The sequence below is a fragment of the Pavona decussata genome, unplaced genomic scaffold, assembly GCF_977016875.1.
Source record: "Pavona decussata unplaced genomic scaffold, jaPavDecu1.1 SCAFFOLD_300, whole genome shotgun sequence".
Taxonomy (NCBI): Eukaryota; Metazoa; Cnidaria; class Anthozoa; order Scleractinia; family Agariciidae; genus Pavona; species Pavona decussata.
Window position 1 is genome coordinate 3,716,452 of NW_028145697.1, and position 17,541 is coordinate 3,733,992.

At 39.3% G+C, this 17,541-nt stretch overlaps 2 protein-coding genes across 3 annotated transcripts in view; one reads left to right on the forward strand and one right to left on the reverse strand.

Annotated features, from left to right (window-relative positions):
* LOC146454698 (cubilin-like) lies at positions 1-14,377 on the forward strand. The gene is made up of 15 exons (XM_085095046.1): positions 1-251; positions 2,281-2,499; positions 3,613-3,747; positions 4,266-4,500; positions 5,011-5,135; positions 5,494-5,718; positions 6,732-6,875; positions 7,814-7,965; positions 8,069-8,152; positions 8,434-8,562; positions 8,839-8,998; positions 9,861-10,196; positions 11,132-11,338; positions 12,280-12,456; positions 13,096-14,377. The coding sequence occupies exons 1-15, from the start codon at positions 158-160 to the stop codon at positions 13,245-13,247; spliced, it is 2,574 nt and encodes an 857-aa protein (XP_084951172.1). The 5' UTR covers positions 1-157; the 3' UTR covers positions 13,248-14,377.
* The window catches only part of LOC146454699 (uncharacterized), a 23,601-nt gene continuing 20,029 nt past the window's right edge, over positions 13,970-17,541 (reverse strand). For both annotated transcript variants that reach the window (XM_085095042.1, XM_085095041.1), the window contains exon 13: positions 13,970-16,059. In XM_085095042.1, coding sequence (XP_084951168.1) covers positions 15,153-16,059 — 907 coding nt within the window. In that variant the 3' untranslated portion in view covers positions 13,970-15,152. The remainder of the gene's footprint in view (positions 16,060-17,541) is intronic.

Below are 17,541 nucleotides of genomic sequence, written 5' to 3' on the forward strand. Positions count from 1 at the left end.
TTTTATTCAAATCTCTGGTGTGAAATTAAGTTGGGATCGATTTGCATAACTTGAAGCTCTTGTTAAATAATTCGTTGTGGAGTAAAACTTGAGTAAGTAGGACGTCTTGAAACTCAAGTAAACTGCTTCATTCCTCGGTCAGGACTAAGATAGGACTATGCATCTACTAAACTCGATTTACCAGACGTTTGCTATTGCAACTATCTTGCTAAGTTTGAGCGCCGTAGATAAGAGCTCAGCACAAACTAGAGGTAAGTCTTTACAACATAAAGTAAAAACATTAGCCGCAAATCCAAAGAGAAGCTTGCAAAGGTTGTTTTCTAACATGTGCCTCGCAAAACGTACAGTTTCAGTGTCTTCGGTTAGTCTACTGTCGCCCTCTCGAGTCCTGTGTAATTTACAATGTAGCTAAAACGCACAGTTTTTTATTCCCTGTTGTTATGGATGTTTTCTATACTGACACAGTTCCCGCTTGGTGTGGTAAAGTCACTGTAGTTTTTTCGTCAACATTAAAAGATGAAATGAGTTTTAATCGGGTAAGGGTGTTACTACAGCCATAACTCCTTCTCTTTTTGAGCTATAAGAAAGATACAGAATTCCAATGTTTCGTAGCAGTTTTTATGCCATTTTTTATGTTCTATCCACGCTATAAGAATTGATACAAATAAAACTCTCAGTATTCTTTCAAGCGTCCCCTACAAGCGTGGGAAAAAAGGTGAAACGCTTCAGGCGGTCCTAGACTACAGCATGTATACGTGATTAAATTATCATTTACCTCTCGCCAAGCAAGTGTAAGGCGGAACTAAAACTAAATAATAAGATGCTAACTGAACTTTTTTTTAAAAGATAGATACAACCAGTATTACAATGAGCCTCGTGACTGTAGGAAAGCAACATAATTAATTAGAGCTGACTCTCGTTCTAATCTACCTGAGATAAGACAAACGTATCATTTTAATTATTTTCAACGAGTAAATATTGTCTTTAACTATTCTTCTTGAGCTTTAACGCATGACAAGCATAATGTCTAACAAGTGTTCACGGCTCTAATGCCATAGTATCTTATTACTCTTATTACTGATGTTCCATGAAATATGCAAGCGTTTAAAGGCTACACTATTTCACTCTACATAAACTTACAAAAAAGACGCTGGTGATACACAGTAAGCCTTTGTAATTTGGTAAATTTATTTTAAATAACCGTGACCTGAGCTTGTCCCGCGGGTTTCAAGGCATGCTGAGCGTCTCCGATAACTGCCTTTGTTAAAACTGTTTATAGTTTCGCCCAGACTTTGTTCACAGATTCATTTCCGTAGACTGAATAAGCTCGACATGGTGCGGTGATTGGCTTAGCAGTTTATCAAACAATGTTTGCTGCAAACCCAGTCACGCTATTGCGTTTCTCACTTGTTTTCAAATGTTATTCTCCGAGAAAACAGGCTAAACGCTGTTTACAGATGGCAGGTTGAATTCAACAAAGATTTCGGCCCGTATCTGAATAAGTATTGCTACAGAATACTCCTAGATCAGTACATGTGCATGAGTATCAGTGCGCGTGCGTATAAATATCAAAAAACAAACTCGTGTTCTATCTTATTGAATCGTTGAATAAATTGTGCAGTTGTTATCAACATTTTTAACCAAAAATGATCGAAAAATGTGTTATTGGGACATTGCAAGCAAATAAATCAAAACCGGATAAGATTGAAAGGGCTGGTCCCAATAGAACAGGGCCTAAGGGTTTGTGTCTGTGTTAGGGTATGACTAATAAAAAGAGTACCGAATTAATGCGCGTATGCTAGTCCACTAGCGAGAAAGCGAGAAGGAAGGCCAAGCATAGACACTTGTCTTTCAGCAAGGCACAAGGCGGGACTAAAAACAACATTAACAGGCAGGTCCCATACAAAATACATCTGAAATTGATGCAGTGAAATGTGTTAAGCATTTGGACGGATCACGTGCATAATTAATTAACTGAATAAACGAAATAATTCAAAGTTAACAAGGTACCATGTAGGTTCTATTTTGCGTAGGAAATACCCTCCCTGTGCCTCCGTAAGTGCTGGACTTCACATTGATTGTTTTTCGCTGAAGATTGTTCACTGATTGTTTCCGAGTTTTTTAGGCGTCCGGCTGTAAATTTCAGATGTTAGGAATGAAAGTACTAAGCACATTTAACTTTTAGTATGGGTCGCCACTATGCGCAATTATCATTTTTGAAAACCGTAACTAAAAGCTATTTATTAACTTTATTTAATGAAGCAGAATGATTTCTTTCAGATTGTCGGTTTTATCTGACCCAGGAAAGTGGAACATTCCAAACGCCAAACTTCCCTGACAAGTACCCGAACAACATCGAATGCATCTGGAACATTCAGGTGCAACCGGGGCGTTTTGTGTTACTTTCCTTTGTGGTGTTTGATATAGAAAGCTATAATAAGAAATGCATTGATATTGTGGAGGTAAAGGATGGAAGCAGACCCACAGATCAACTCCTTGGTAAGTCTAATATCTGTGTATATTTAACAATTAAATCCACGAGCACGCGTTAGATAGATAGCCAACGAGGCGCGTAGCTCCGAGTTGGCTATAATCGTCTCTTATCCAACAAGCGCGAGTGAAATAATTGTTCTATTAAAAACAATCAAGTAATATTGGTAGGCCTTGCTGATTTCCTTTTCAAGAGCAACCAGAAAACAATTTATGGTCGCTACTTCTTGGGCATGGTATTATGGCTCATATACCATGGCCGCTAAGCCAATCAAAACCCTGGAATTGCATTATACAATGATCCAGTTTTTAATAAAACAATTATCCCATTCGTGCTTGTTGGATATTGGATGGTTCACAGATATTGGCAGTTAACACACAGAAAAAATACTAGATTCTGCACGTTAGCGCCGAGTTGCTACAATTATTCCATATCAAACAAGCGCGAGTGGAATAACTGTCAACTTTAATTTGGAGGATAATTTTTCAAGTGCAGAACCTGGCATTTTTCTGTGCGTTTCGTAGAATTTAGTTTTGTGGTTTGAAAGGATGGATTCTATCTTCTGAAGAGAGCTTCTTGTTTGATTTCATTAAAACTACGAATGGTGAAAATATGACACCACTAGTATTACCTTTAAAATAAATTTCCCTAATACCGGGTTTTCACCTTCATTCAAGGTTAAAATCTTTCTTACTGAAGATTAGACTCGGTAAATGATGAAGTTGTAACGTTTTCGAAAGATTTCCAAACATGTGTGGTTATGAGATAGCGAGGCGTGGTGGAGAGGCCCTTAACACTGCTCATCCTTCATTACCATTTCACTAATGGATCCTCATATCTTTGGAAACTTTTAGGATTGGTGTAACAAAGTGGCGGAGGTAGGGGAGGGGAGGGCCCACTGTTTTCAAATCTTAAAACATTTCAGTCCAAGCTCTCCTTCCTTTATTCATGTCTTCTCCCCTTTAGTTCAGTCACCCCTTCCTATACTGTAGCGGCCTCAAAATGTCCGAGCCTTCCACTCGTCCTCACATCACTCCCCAGCCACCTGTAAACCACGCTTTTGTTATGACGGTTTAGTTGGAAGACATTTGTTCCTCTAATAACGTGTTCATTACCTGCAGGCAGTTTCTGCGACACTAGTCCGCCACCCAAAGTGATAACATCCAGCACAAACAGGCTTAGAGTTTGGTTTTACTCTGACAAGACCGATGCACATCAGGGTTTTAACGCGTCTTACACAAGCAAGCGGGAAAAAGGTACAATGCGATAGTGTATAGGCAAGAAATTGGTGCAGTGATCAGTTTATTCTATGAACGTGAAAAAATATTTATTTATTCCAAAGTCATTACGGAGGCACAACATTTCGCTTGTTAGTTTTTTTTTTTTTAATTCCTCTCGCTTTCGTGAACAATCCGTTGCAAAAAGCAACCTGCTAAACTGGATATTTCCTGTTCAAATATTTGGTTAAATAAATAATGCAAATACCTAATTTTATCACTTCATGACTGGGACATTTCAAGCTCGTTTGGTCTTGCCATGATATATATCATGATATTATGGTTCGATTACGTCTTGACAAAATCTGACAAACTCAGGCTCAACCAATCACACCTAATATTTTGCGAATATGTATATTATTGCTGATGACATTCATTTATATCCTTCGAGCATTCCAATTTTACTCTCCGCTGTCAACTCAAACAGTCGTTCTCAGGACTGCACTCATCCGGATGATCATAATTTACGTACTTATGATATTTGTTCTATTAATTAGGTTGTGGTGGTTATTTGTCAAAAACCTCCGGCAGTATTTCATCTCCTCGATTCCCGGATTATCCATATCCCAACTCAATGCAATGTGATTGGACCATCACTGTACCACGTGGTAAGTTCATTCGTCTCGAGTTTTCCGACTTTAAAGTGGAATTCAACTGCGACACAAAATGCCATTGTGTGGACCGCTTGGAGTTATGGGATGGACCACAATTCAATGAGACCAAGTTAGGAAGGTATAAGATGCTTTTCATTGACTTTTGTTTTCATGACGACCATTGCTTAATTGTAAATAATTCTTGGTGTACAAAGCACTTATTTATTTGCACACAGCTTACTTTGACAAGAATCTCATAAACCCTGTTCTGACCTATTGCTCGTTACTCCATTTTTATAGTATTGTCATTATCATTCACAGGGTCTCGCTAAATCACACTAAGGTTATATGAGCCCCCCAATGGTGGTGGTGGTGGTGATGATGATGATGATGATGATGATGGTGATGATGATGATGATGATGATTTTTATTGAATATAAAGCAGCACAATCAAGAGAAAATGATTTTTTCTTGGCACATAAATACTCTAAGCTAATTACACACAAAGACTGAATAATTAAATTTACACATCGTTGGGAATGGCGATGATGATAATGACTCTCTTTCAGCAGTTCAATTTTGATAATCCAATCAAAATAGCAATAGCCAAATAAACACGATCTAAGAAAGATATTTTTCTCTTCTTCAGCTTTTGCGTGACGATTCAACCGCTCGTGGTGTCAACTAGCAACCGGATTAGACTCCGATTCGTAACAAGTAAGGAAGGACGCTTTGAAGGCTTTAGACTGTCGTACACAACCTCCATTACTCCAGGTGAGAATCTCACACGCTCCCATCTTACTTTAAAGATTTAAAACATTTTCATTTCAAGGCCTCATTGCGTTTCTTAAGGGAACCGAGCTTGATGTCGGGGACTTGGGGCCAAACACGATGTAGTGTCTTCCTGAACTGCTTAACGGTGACGTCACATTCGATTGCGCGCACAAGACGACTGGGGACGAGGCTAGGAAAATTTAATGTTCTACGAGCAACTGATCCGAATGACTCGTTCGTACTGAGTGAAACCAATACCAGTCGTTTGCGTGGGTCACCTGAAAGAACTGAATACTTTTTGAATAAGGTTAACCTAACAAAATATCTTCATTTGCCAAATTACTATTTGCTCTATCAGGTTGTGGAGGAGATATTGCTGCAGAGAGTGGCGTCATCGCATCTCCAAATTATCCACTGTCTTTTCCCGCGTTTTCTGACTGCGTTTGGCGCATTAGAGCGCCCGCTGACCGCTACATATCTCTCCGCTTTGTGGAATTTACAGGAATCAATGGTACCAATGCCGAATGCTCGGTTGATTCCGTTGAAGTGAGGGACGGCTATTCAAGGAAAGCTCAAATACTAGGTAATGATTGTGATAATACTCTCTTCAAGTAAATTTCTCAGTTTTGTTTGGCTAAATAAATTCATGTGATGCACACCTTTCAAGTCCAGACTGAGCTACAAGTAACTCAAACTGCTTTCGTTCCTACCTGTTCGTTAACTGTCGAAGAGAAGGAAAGCTCCGGAAAATGCTATTTAGCAATCTAACGTAATCCCTATAATCGTATTTCAAATCGTGTAATTTGGAATAAATGTGCGAGCAAGCCCGGGGTCCCTGTACTAATTAGGTGTCCTTCATTCTCCGCACGGAGGTTCAAGCCCTTACCCTTTAACATATCTGCTTTTTACCGAAATAATATCCCTTTCATGTGCATAAAGTAAAACATGGAGTCAACAATGGTCACATGAGCCTTGTGAAGTAGCTACGAACAAAAAAGCTGTGCCGCCTCATTTTTTTTCCGTCCAAAGTGTAATCTTTGGGGTGTAATTTTCCAGGAATTTTTATTCAGGTATTGTTACCCTTTATAATACCTGGATGTAATTGTTACTCTTTCGGTTGACAGAGCTATTTTTTATTTTAAATTTCTCAAACGCTTTTGCAAAGCATGACTGCATGTGTAAGGGTAACACCCTTTTCAGGCGGAAACTGACATATAGCGCCCACTATATGAAGTACCTGTCCGGCGGGGTTTGTCAGTGTTGTTTAAATGTTCTTGAATGTTACACTTTGCTTGTGCTTACTAATAGCGATTTGTTCCAAAATCAACTGAACAGAGATTCCTAAGGGATACTGATATGCTTTTAAAAGTCGATGCCACAAAAAAAAGGACTTTGAGGGTTGCACTAAGATCTTAAAATATTTCTTGGTTGTTTTTAATAAAACAATTATTCTACGCGCGCTTATTGGATGTGAGATGATTATTATTATCATCTCATATTGAACGCGCTCGTGGAAAACAGGTTATCAGGAGGTTATCCTTGTTAACTGTGCCATTTTGACTTTGTCTTGTTTTCCTTCTTCTTTGCTGCGTACAGAGCGATCTTGCCTACAGAACATCCCTCCTGTCATTATAACCAATGGCTATGAACTGTATATTCACTTTAGAGCGAGAAGTGAGGCGAAAGCGAATTCTATGTTCAACAGAAGATTCAAGGGAATCTATCTAACTCATTCAACAGGTACATAGCCTTTCAGTTGTCTTGAATAATTTGATCTGGAGGCACATACGCGCTCTGATTCTCATCACACAGAAAGCGATTTGCTTCTCGTCGTTCCAACTTCTCTTCTTTTTCTTTATATCCGTTTTCCAGTCTACAGATAGTACATAGATTGTATTAAGCCTGTACCAAATACTTACGCTAGATTAGTTTCGTATTTTGTGGTCTCATTTATCCGGAGTTGAAACAACGCAACTACTCCACTTATCCTTTTCACAGTGTACTGAGAATAATTGTTTCTGCAATCGTGTTTCATCCCCCTGATTCCGACAGCAATTCGACAAAAGCGATTGTCCCTCGAACAATCAATTGAAAAGAGAATGAATGAGAGCACCCTCCTCTCTGACATTAAAACGGAGCTCCTAAAGAACTGATAAAACCCATTTACATTATTTTGTTATTGACAAACATGGAGCAGTACGGTAAAACACAATAGTAAATGATATCTTACAGAAAAACTTTCTTGAAAGCTGCTTACAAAAAAAGAAAAGAAGGAAAGAAGTACAATGTTTACAAACAATTCAAAAAACAAACATGGGCACACAGAGCGTGCAAGAACTATTTTTGGATCGTGCAAGTAGTGCCTTGGTTGTCGCATGTGCTGGCGGGTGAATTAAAGTATCTAGTCAAGAACGTTCACTGCAAATGTTAATAAGCGGTTGTTAAATAGCTCAAAAGGGATGGGAAGGAAGTAAATTCTTCCGGGGTTCAAAAGGGCATATTGTAGAAAGGATCTCTGTTGAATACTGAAACAAAAGAAGCAACAGGAAAAAGAAGAGTAGCGGGGAGGCTGAATAATTTGATACTGATAATGCTAAGAAGGAGAATAAGGCTGCTTGATAGAAAATTAAGTTCTGTTTTGTGTTAACACTATTAAACAATATGGCTCTCTCCTCTAGAATGCAATGAATCTATCGGTCTAGAAGATGGCAGAGTTAAGAACTCTCAACTTTCCGCTTCATCTTTCTTCACTCTTCAACTCGCCCAGGGACAGCTGTACATGACTCCTCAGTATGGACGGGTGGGGAGTGTTTACTCATGGTGCAGCCAGGTAAGGTTTAATAGCAAGTCTGAAGGATGGAAAATGTATGCCTGTAAAGTGAATTCATCCGACATTTGCAATGGAGACTAAACGATGTCTTCTTTTTTGACAGAATCAACTGTTAAACAAAATCGTTGGTGAATATCTCCAGATCGACCTCCTGAACTTGACGGAAATTACTGCTATAGCGACTCAGGTATGAAGAACAAAATGGCTGCATGAAGAATAAAAGCAAATATTTCACTTCATTCTCAAAGGAGCTTTAAAAATTCTGATTACAGGCAGAACGCTAAAAGTAAGACTGATTCTCTTCCCATAGATTTTGGGTTGGGTTTTCAGGACTGCGCCACGTCGTGTAACTTAGCAACGACTCCAGTAACAACACCCACTAACGTGTTTTAACTTAAAAGGTTTTTGTGGCCACGTATAAATTAAATAGGTTCGAGTTCGTAATCTACATGTCCATTCTTCTTTCAGGGTTATCATCTGGCGGGAACCATTTACTGGGGATACGTGACAAGTTATAAAGTAGAGTACAGTTACGACGGAAACCGCTGGGTCACTTACAGGAGCAACAAAGAAAACAGCAGCAGTCTGGGATTTACAGTAGGTCCAGTCCTCCCTCTGTCTCTCTCTCTCGCTCTCTCTCTCTCTCTCTCTCTCTCTCTCTCTCTCTCTCTCTCTCTCTCTCTCTCTCTCTCTCTCTCTCTCTCTCTCTCTCTCTCTCTCTCTCTCTCTCTCTCTCTCTCTCTCTCTCTCTCTTTCTCTCTCTCTCTCTCTTTCTCTCTCTCTCTCTCTCTGTCTATGGAGCTCTGTTACAGTTTAATAATCGTCGTGTTTCCAGCTGCACGATTTCATGACATTGAACTTCATTTCCACCAGGAAATCAACGGGAATACGAACATCAATGAAATAAAGAAGAACGTTCTCGCGCCATCCATCATAGCCACAAAGATTCGAATTTTCCCCACGGGTTTCCAAAGCAGTCCTATCCAACACATGTGTCTTCGAGCGGAACTGTATGGCTGCAATCATGATCTAGGTAAAGATGACGCCCCACTGAATATACAGTAGAAGCATTTGTAGTCTTTTCGCTTTAGTGTCGGTAGATAGATAGCGAATATGGTTCAAACTGGCATTGCATTTTAAAGATAACTAAAATAAAGCGCGCGCCTGATTGGCCAATTAAGGACATTCTCCTGAAATAAAAGCCAACATAAGATTTTTTCATATTCCGTCAAGTTACTGATCTAAATATGTTTGCTCTAAAATTGAAATAAAAAGACGGGGTCACCATGCTCGTTCTTTAGAAACAAAGAATTGAAATATGGTAATTTATGCATTTTTGAACAAATAGGACTATGATAGAGCATTTGCCCAAAACAGGAATTGTTTTCTAAAAAGAATAGTTAACAGCTCATTTCATAGAATTTTTCACTGTGCATAAATTAGTTTCAAAGTGAAATTTGTTTGAAAACTATAACTGACCAGTGCTACTGAGATATTCAACAGAACAATCTAATTCATTACGTATAATGGTACGCCAAAATGTCCATTGGCTAGAATTAGGGGTAAAATTTGATATTTCTAAACAGGATTTTCCTTAAATTTTCACAGTAGAGATGTAAAACCAAAACCAATCAAGCCTCGCTCGCACGTGTTTTCGCGCGCTTGGCGCCGGTTATATGTATTCGCTTTGAATTCTGATTGGTTCATTGCGCTGTTTACGTCTGTTGGGATTGGCCAGAGTAATTCTCCCTCAATCGAAAACGGTCTAAGTTACAAGCTGAAGCCGTTTGGCTTATTTTTTCTCAGTATTCGGTGTTACGCTTCTTCTTCGAGTTTTGATTTCCATTCACTGCCTCTCAATTTATTTATTTTTCCATGTGGTTTATACCCCTTAGGGTGTGGAAGAATCATTTCTTTTGAGAAGTCGGGCGAAATGCGTGTCCGTGGATCTGATCACCAACCTAAAATGTGTAGATGGCTGTCTATCCCCAGTCCTCCAAACTTGTCCAATGACGTCATCAACTTTCATTTTACGTACCTTGATGTACCATGTCACCACGGTCACGTGACATTACATGACCGAAATGGTGGGAAAAAGAAAACATTTTGTGGTGCAGACCCTCCACCAATAACAAGTTTTGCCGCCACAAGCCAGATAACGCTGGAAATAAACCTTGAGAATGGCGCGGATGTTTGGGGATTTGACCTTCAGTATAACACGGAGTCTTTAGGTAATCAGTTAATCAAAATTAATATTCACATTTGCTATAAAAGATAGTTTCACGCTAACTGAACAAGTGAATACTTGCAACAACTGTTTTCACTTGATTATTAACAAATAAAAAGCGATAAAGTAAAGTTTATTTTTATTTCCCACACGGATGACAACAGCCTCGTCAGCACAGGTTCAACCAAACACATTTGTTTATTAAATAAAATACAGACTGAAAATCCAAACCACAATGTTGTCCTTGTTTCGATTGTTTCCTGTTATTCTACTCGGATTAACTCATTTTCAGGTCCGGTTGTTCAAAATTGATCGACGTTTAGTCAGGATTAAAAGTTAACCAGGTTTTTTGCTGTTAAAAAGCGTTTCCACTGTCCGTTTATGCGTAAAAGCAGAGGTGATCAAATTGTAGGATGAACCCACACGGCTGCTTGGAACAAACAGGCCCAGGTGTATACATCGTGCACCTAATATAACGAAGGAAACGAAAGATGTTCATAAGTTATAACAACCAGCTGGTACTAACTACTAAACATAGAAAAAGGACGACCGAATGAAAGGATCTAGTCTCCCACTCACTTTTGTACCCTGCGAATCCTCGCAAACGCCGCTAGAGGCTTGGAGCGATGAGAGGCAGGATAACGCGTCTTTTTTTATAGGATTATACGAATCCCACAAAAACGACTGTGTGGGGGACTAGAGAGGACCGCCCGAAAGAATGCTGTCCAACTGCGTTACATTCCCCGCTTTATAATGGAAAACATTCGAGCATCAAATCTGTATTTGAACTTTATCTTATACATGATGACTTTTAGTTCAGTATACTGGGAACTGTAGTTAACTTCCTAAGTGAAGTTTTCAATTTGTCAGGGTCTTTAAAAAACTAATACGTCAAAATGGTTGTGGTGTATTGACAGTGGATCACAATTTTTTTTTTAGGATGTGGAAGAGTGATGCATGTTTCCAGCAGCGATATTCTGACGTCGCCTGGGTACCCGTTGCCATATGAACACGATCAACACTGCACGTGGATTCTTACTGCTCATCCGGGATCTAAGATCGCAGTCACGTTTCACGAGTTCGATCTACAACCTTCCAATGGCACGCATTGCTATGATTTTGTGCAGATTCAAGATGGCAGACAAGGTAAAAACAGTATAAACAGTATGAAGCAGGCATTTCATGTTTAATTTTAATTTTCAAACACAATAGTAACGTTTTCAGTTGGGGGCTTTTCTCGCCAAGGCTGTATACGAAGGAAGGTTGTTAATAAATACCAAATGGTTGGGGGGGGGGGGGTATTTAGGGAAAGTAGCAGAATGCCTGAAATAGGTGCATGACACAAAACTAAAATCTACTTGTACTTTTTTCACTCGCAAAACGAAAATCCCAGTTCTCCCAACAGTAGGCGAAACTATGACCTTCCGATTACCATTTCGGATGCTCTACCACTGACGAGCTACAGGAGACTCCTATAACAGTTATTCACCAGGACAAAAAAATTATAACATCACATCTCTTTCAGAACTAAAATCTAACATAGGGTGCATTCTTTTGGGGCTATTCTAGCTATTCTTATTCCGGTTTAGGAATAACAGAATACACGGAATTTCAATTTTGAAAAGAACGCTCCTAAAATCTGAAAACGGAATACCCATGGCGGAGGTGACCTGAGAACTACTATGCCTGCGCGCTCGAGCGCATGCGTAGGATTTCCCGCCAAAAATTTCCCAAAAGAATGCGTATATTCTGTCTATTCCGAGTAAACCGTATTCCTCCCATTCTGTTTATTCTGCTATCGGGAGCAGAATGAACAGAGTGATATCGCGTTTATTACGAAAACGGAATAGCTCCCAAAAGAACACAAATACCGTCTATTCTGAGTATTCCTATTCCGGAATAGTTCCAAAAGAACGCGCCCATAGTAACAGGAATGTTCCTTGTCAAGTTAGGAGGAGGAGAGCCGGGGTGTACTACAAGGGTGGCTAAATGGAGCTTTTATGTGCAACCAAGATCTTCCAGATAGGTGCTAATTTATTAGGTACTTTGCTTATTACTTACAACTAATGTTGAATTCTTATTTTCAGATTCTTCTCCTGTGTTGAAGATGTTTTGCGGAAAACATATTCAAGTTCAAGTGACTTCCACTTTCAATAACTTGCGCATCACCTTTCACAGTGATAACACAACCGCAGCAAAAGGTTTTGTGTTACAGTACAGTGTTACTTCACCAAAACAACATCAACCAACAACTCGTCAGTCGGGTAAGTAATTTTTTTATTTTTTACTACATTTTATTCTCCTTCTTCGTCAATCACCATTGCCCCATACCCTCGTGTAAACTCTGGGTCGCGAATGCGCGCCGTTGTCCGAACTACCAACAACAGTGAGACCCCATACTCCCCATGTACAGTATCTTGTCTTTCTTGCCATAGGTGGTTGTTTCAATGATTCAGGTAAAGAAATTAGTCCCACGCTCCACCCTAGATTTGGTGGACCGACATTCGGATTATTCTGCCCTTAGTTTAGACGAGTCCCCGTCTAAAGTTTGTGCGCTTTTGTCGCGTTCAGTAGACTGACGTTCATCGATTGTCTAGTGCCGCCGCTTGTCCCGGCGTGCACAAGCCCAACTTGTCAGTGAGGTTTGGAACTGATTAATATTCCTGAAATACATTGTAATATTATTTGGTAGGTCAAATTTAGCCCAATCTGAATGAAAACTGTCGATATAATGATAAGAAATTAGTTTTATAGCGTCATTGAAGGAACAGGAAAGAAGCGCTATCAGAAATAATCAACACATTCTTTTCAATGCATTCCTTTCAAAAATTGACTTACCCATTATTTCTGTTAAAAAAAGATTGCATGAGAGGTATGATTTTTTTCTTGTATTTTTTTCTCAGAGCAAACAACAAACACAGAGGCCAGTGCGCCATCCACAAGTCAACTTGAAAATCAGCGAAGTATAGGACAGTCATCAGATGTGTCACCTTACCTAATTCACGTTAGCTTGTCTTTGCTAACCACAGCCTTTCTATACCAGCAGTTTTCTTAGTTTGTTAAAAATATAGTAACTCATGCAATCCGTTTAAGGTTATTCCTCTGTTTTGTAGTGCGCAACTCTACTGCGCATGTTGGCAAGGTCGAATTTATCTTCAGTTATGGCTAACTGCCAAATATTCCAACCTTACTCATATGTAACAATAAAAATTAATAATTTACATTTTGCGCGTAAGCTGAAGTGTTTTTTCCCTAAAAAACGTCCCAGTTCTGTAAAGAGCTGTTTGATGACCCTGTTATTCTTATCTGATTTCTAACCACGTTTCCCAATGTAAAAGTTTAAGGAAAATCCTATTGTTAGAAATACCACATTTTATTTTGTTGCAAATCAGGCAAATGAACATTTTTGCGTGCTTTTAAAAAGAAGTAATGAATTAGACGATTTTGTCAAATTTCTCGGTGAAGCTGGAAGGGAATTAGTTCTCAAATACGCGCTAGCTTACGTCAGCGTGCACCATGGGTAAATAGTAAATGTTTAATTGACCAATCAGAGAGCACCCTTTACCGTTCGGATGTGGATCAGTAACTTGTCAAAATCTGAACAATATCTTACCGATTTTCATTTCAGATTTGTCAAGAAATTGGTTCCAGGTATATAGTAAGAGTAAAAATACCCGAGTATCAGGCCTTCTAAGGGAACGGGGGGAGGGGGGAAAGCCTACTAGTCAGCCTAGAGTAAAAATAGCGAGGAGCCTGGTTAAAAAAAAAAACGACAGAAAGTGTGAACGAGCCAATTTTATTCAAATAAAAGACGAAAACTCAAAATCGTCTGTGATAGCATTATACGAATCTTGAAACCGATAAGAAAGAGTGAAGAGATGAACCATTTAACAAAGATTGATGACTTTGAGGTCCTGGATCACGCAAAAACTGCGCCGTTATTCAGTTGTAATAAATAGTTCTAACCAATTGAGAAAGAGAACAATGTCAGCTAGAGTTAAATGGCCTTCTTTTAACTTACAAAAAAAAGTGCTCTTCCTTCTTCACACGGTTTGTTTGAAATGGTTGATGCTGCAGGTTAGCGGCATTATTCGTGCTTAACAAAGTTGTATTTGGACAATTCTCTGAACGGAACGCTAAAGATCCGTCTCCAAAAATGGACAAGACTGTTGTAGACGAAAGCTTTAAGAAACAAAACAAAAAACAAACTGTTTCAAAGGTGAAATCATATCGCTAGAGGTCATTCAACTGCCAACATTAACTCTGTCTCAATCAACTTTCTACATTTCAACATGGCCTCAAACTCAGTATCTTTACTTAAGTGAATCTTTTACAGTTCAACAAAACTGCTTACAAAATAATATTTGAAATCACTATGTACCCTCCACATGATCCAAGTAGAAAAAAGTTCTCCTTTACATTTGCACTGTATTAAGCCTTAACTTGACTAAATTTTTCATTGTATTTCTCTATGCGCAGTAAAAATATTATGGTCCCAAAAGATAAAGGAACTCAGATGCACGGTTCTTTACCAAAATGCAAACCATTTACGTTTCCTGATATTAACAAAAATAACTTCGTATACAGTAACGTAAATTTGTGCAACATGTAATTTACATTTTGTTAGTAGCCTTCCACGCTGACAGGTTTTGTATGCCAAATACTGTACAATTACCTGCACCGGACATCCCTGTTTCTTTTAAGATTCAACCCTGACGTACAGCAGTTTTGTCCAAGGATTCTACAAAGCCCAGTAGCAGATTTCGTTCTGTTTGCATGCAAAAAACATGCTCGACATACGTCCCATATCAATCTAATTTGACGCAACGCGGTCGCGTTGCAATTATTTTACCTTTTAATACAAAATTAAAGCAGTACTTTTTCTCTAGCTCATCTCACAGAGCCACATCTTAATTTAACAGGAACAACAAAATAATCTGTATATTACCCAATACATTGACTACCGATGGGGCATTTGTTGGTGTGGCGCTGCTTGCACCACATATGGCGGACCTGTGACATTTGCAGCTGGTACAAATGGCTGTGGCATTCTCACAGCGTATTGTCCACTAGAATTTGAACCCGAATTCAGTGGCACTGCAACTGCGGGCCACGGAGGTTGGGGCTCTGCTACAGAGGGCCACTGATGCTCTTCCATGCTGGGAGCCCATGGCACATTATCAGGGCCACTGGTCCAAGGTCCATTTATGACAGTACCGCCATAATTTGTTACAGGAACCTGGGCACCCTGAGCGCCCTGCAAGTTCGAAAAACTGGGATTTCTAGATCCAGAAAAAGTGGCTATAGGTTGCTGAGGAACAGCTGCTTGTGCAACCACCTGTGGACCATTTCTTGTTGGCACTGGGTTTGGGACAGTTTGTACAGGTTTGATGGTTTGTTGGTGCACCTTGATTTGATTCAGACTTAATTTTGTTTCCATCTTGCCAGCTGGTGGTTGGCCAGCTTGTCTGGCCTGCGCCACGGAAGATGAGGGTTTCTTCTTTGTTTTGCTCTCGAACTGAGCTAATTGTTCTATTTCTTTATCGATTCCAGAGAAAGTCTTTTTAGGATTGCTTGAATTTACCAAAACTTCAGAGCTGCATCCATTGCTCTTCGAATGATCTAATAGTTCTTGTGTGTCATCTGTACTGCTCTTGTGTCGTTGAGTCTGATGTTGTGGTATGCCTTGTTGCTGTTCTTTTAACTTTTCTTTCTTCATCTGGGCCTGAAAAGCGTCTTTCAACTGTTGCTGTTGCTGCTGTGCACGCTGCTGTTGCTGTCGTTGCTTTCTGCTTTCAACTTTCTTTTTAAAAGCCATTAACTCCTTTTCATGTTTCTTTTCCATATCTTCTTTCTCTTTGCGTTGTCTGATTGAAAAAAAAAAAAAAACAGACGTAAGCACTTTGACACACTGGTTGCATAAATTCAAAAAAAAAAAAAAAAAAAACAGGACAGTAACTTATCCTGTAACAAGAAAAGTTGATGCACTGAATACCAGCTTTGAACAATTGAGGTGCTCAACCTAACAGTCACCTTAGGTGGTACACTTCAACCTGGCTAAGTTATGGAGGCAGGTGAAATAGCAGGCCGTAACTGTGCCACGCTTTCTGCTTCTAAAAACACGCCTATACCAAATTGTTTAACTGTTGCTTTACTACATTTTTACTCGTGCCGGTACGGCAACAAGTTAGTGCATGGGTACAAGATAGGTACAAGGTGATGCACGCTTTTCACTGAGTGATTCCCCGTTGCTTTGAAAGGAGAAGCGGCACATTTTGGGTTTTATTGAAGAGTATTTCTTGCTGTTTGCGTAAGTGTTTGCCCAGATTGTGGTTTGATCAAAGCGAGGAGCCAGCGGACAACTCAAATTATCATTTAAGCCGCAGACGTTCTCTGTAATGTCTGAGCGCTCCTGGGAAAACTACCCCTTGATGGTGAATTTGTGCTGAAATAGCATTCTTATTGACCGAGTCATCGTATACCTGACACTTTTCGCGTAATTTTTGAAAAACGTGCTCCGCACGAGCCGATAAATTCGCTTCATGATTGACTCACAATTCCTTTAATTGCGTGTTGCTCGCATCGAAAAGAAAATTGTACGCGTTCGCTTCTTGGGCGTAAACCAAAGCTTCCTGCAAAAATTTTTCATTTAGGAAAGCTTTTTGGCTGTTTTTCCTGTTTTCATTGATGAAACGCGGTTACTACGTAAACAAACACGTGCCCTCAATTTTTAATTCACAACTAGTTTATTTTTCCTAATTCGATAATTAGAATTTCTAACCATTTAGAGCAAAGGAGTGATGTTTTTTTAACCCTGTAAGTTGTGTATTTTTACAGCACACGTTGGGTTGTTTAATGCCAATTTGCTTATTTTGAGAATTACTGAAATACACGTGGGAGTCAATGGGTTAATTTGAAATTTCGGAACTGTGTTAAGTTTGTCACCATATAAGTAATCACCTATATTTATACGGCACGAGTAAAGGCTACACAAAGCGTCTCGTTTTTAAATTTACTTGTGGCCCCAGTTGTTAAAAGAGTGGAGAACTTTATCCTGTGGATAGATCGCTATCCAGCGAATAAAATGTACTCCAACTAATGCATTTTATCCGCTGGAGAGCGACTTATCTGCTAGATGAAGTTATCCGTCTTTGAACAACTGGGTCCAGCAGTGTATCAATCAACTAATCAGTCAATCAGTCAGTCAATTAATCAGTCAGTCAGTCAGTGAGTCAGTCAGTCAGCCAATCAATAAATCAATAAATCAAACAGTCAGTCATTTAATCAATCAAATAAATAATCAATCAATCAATCAATCAGTCAATCAGTCAGTCAATCAATCAACCAAT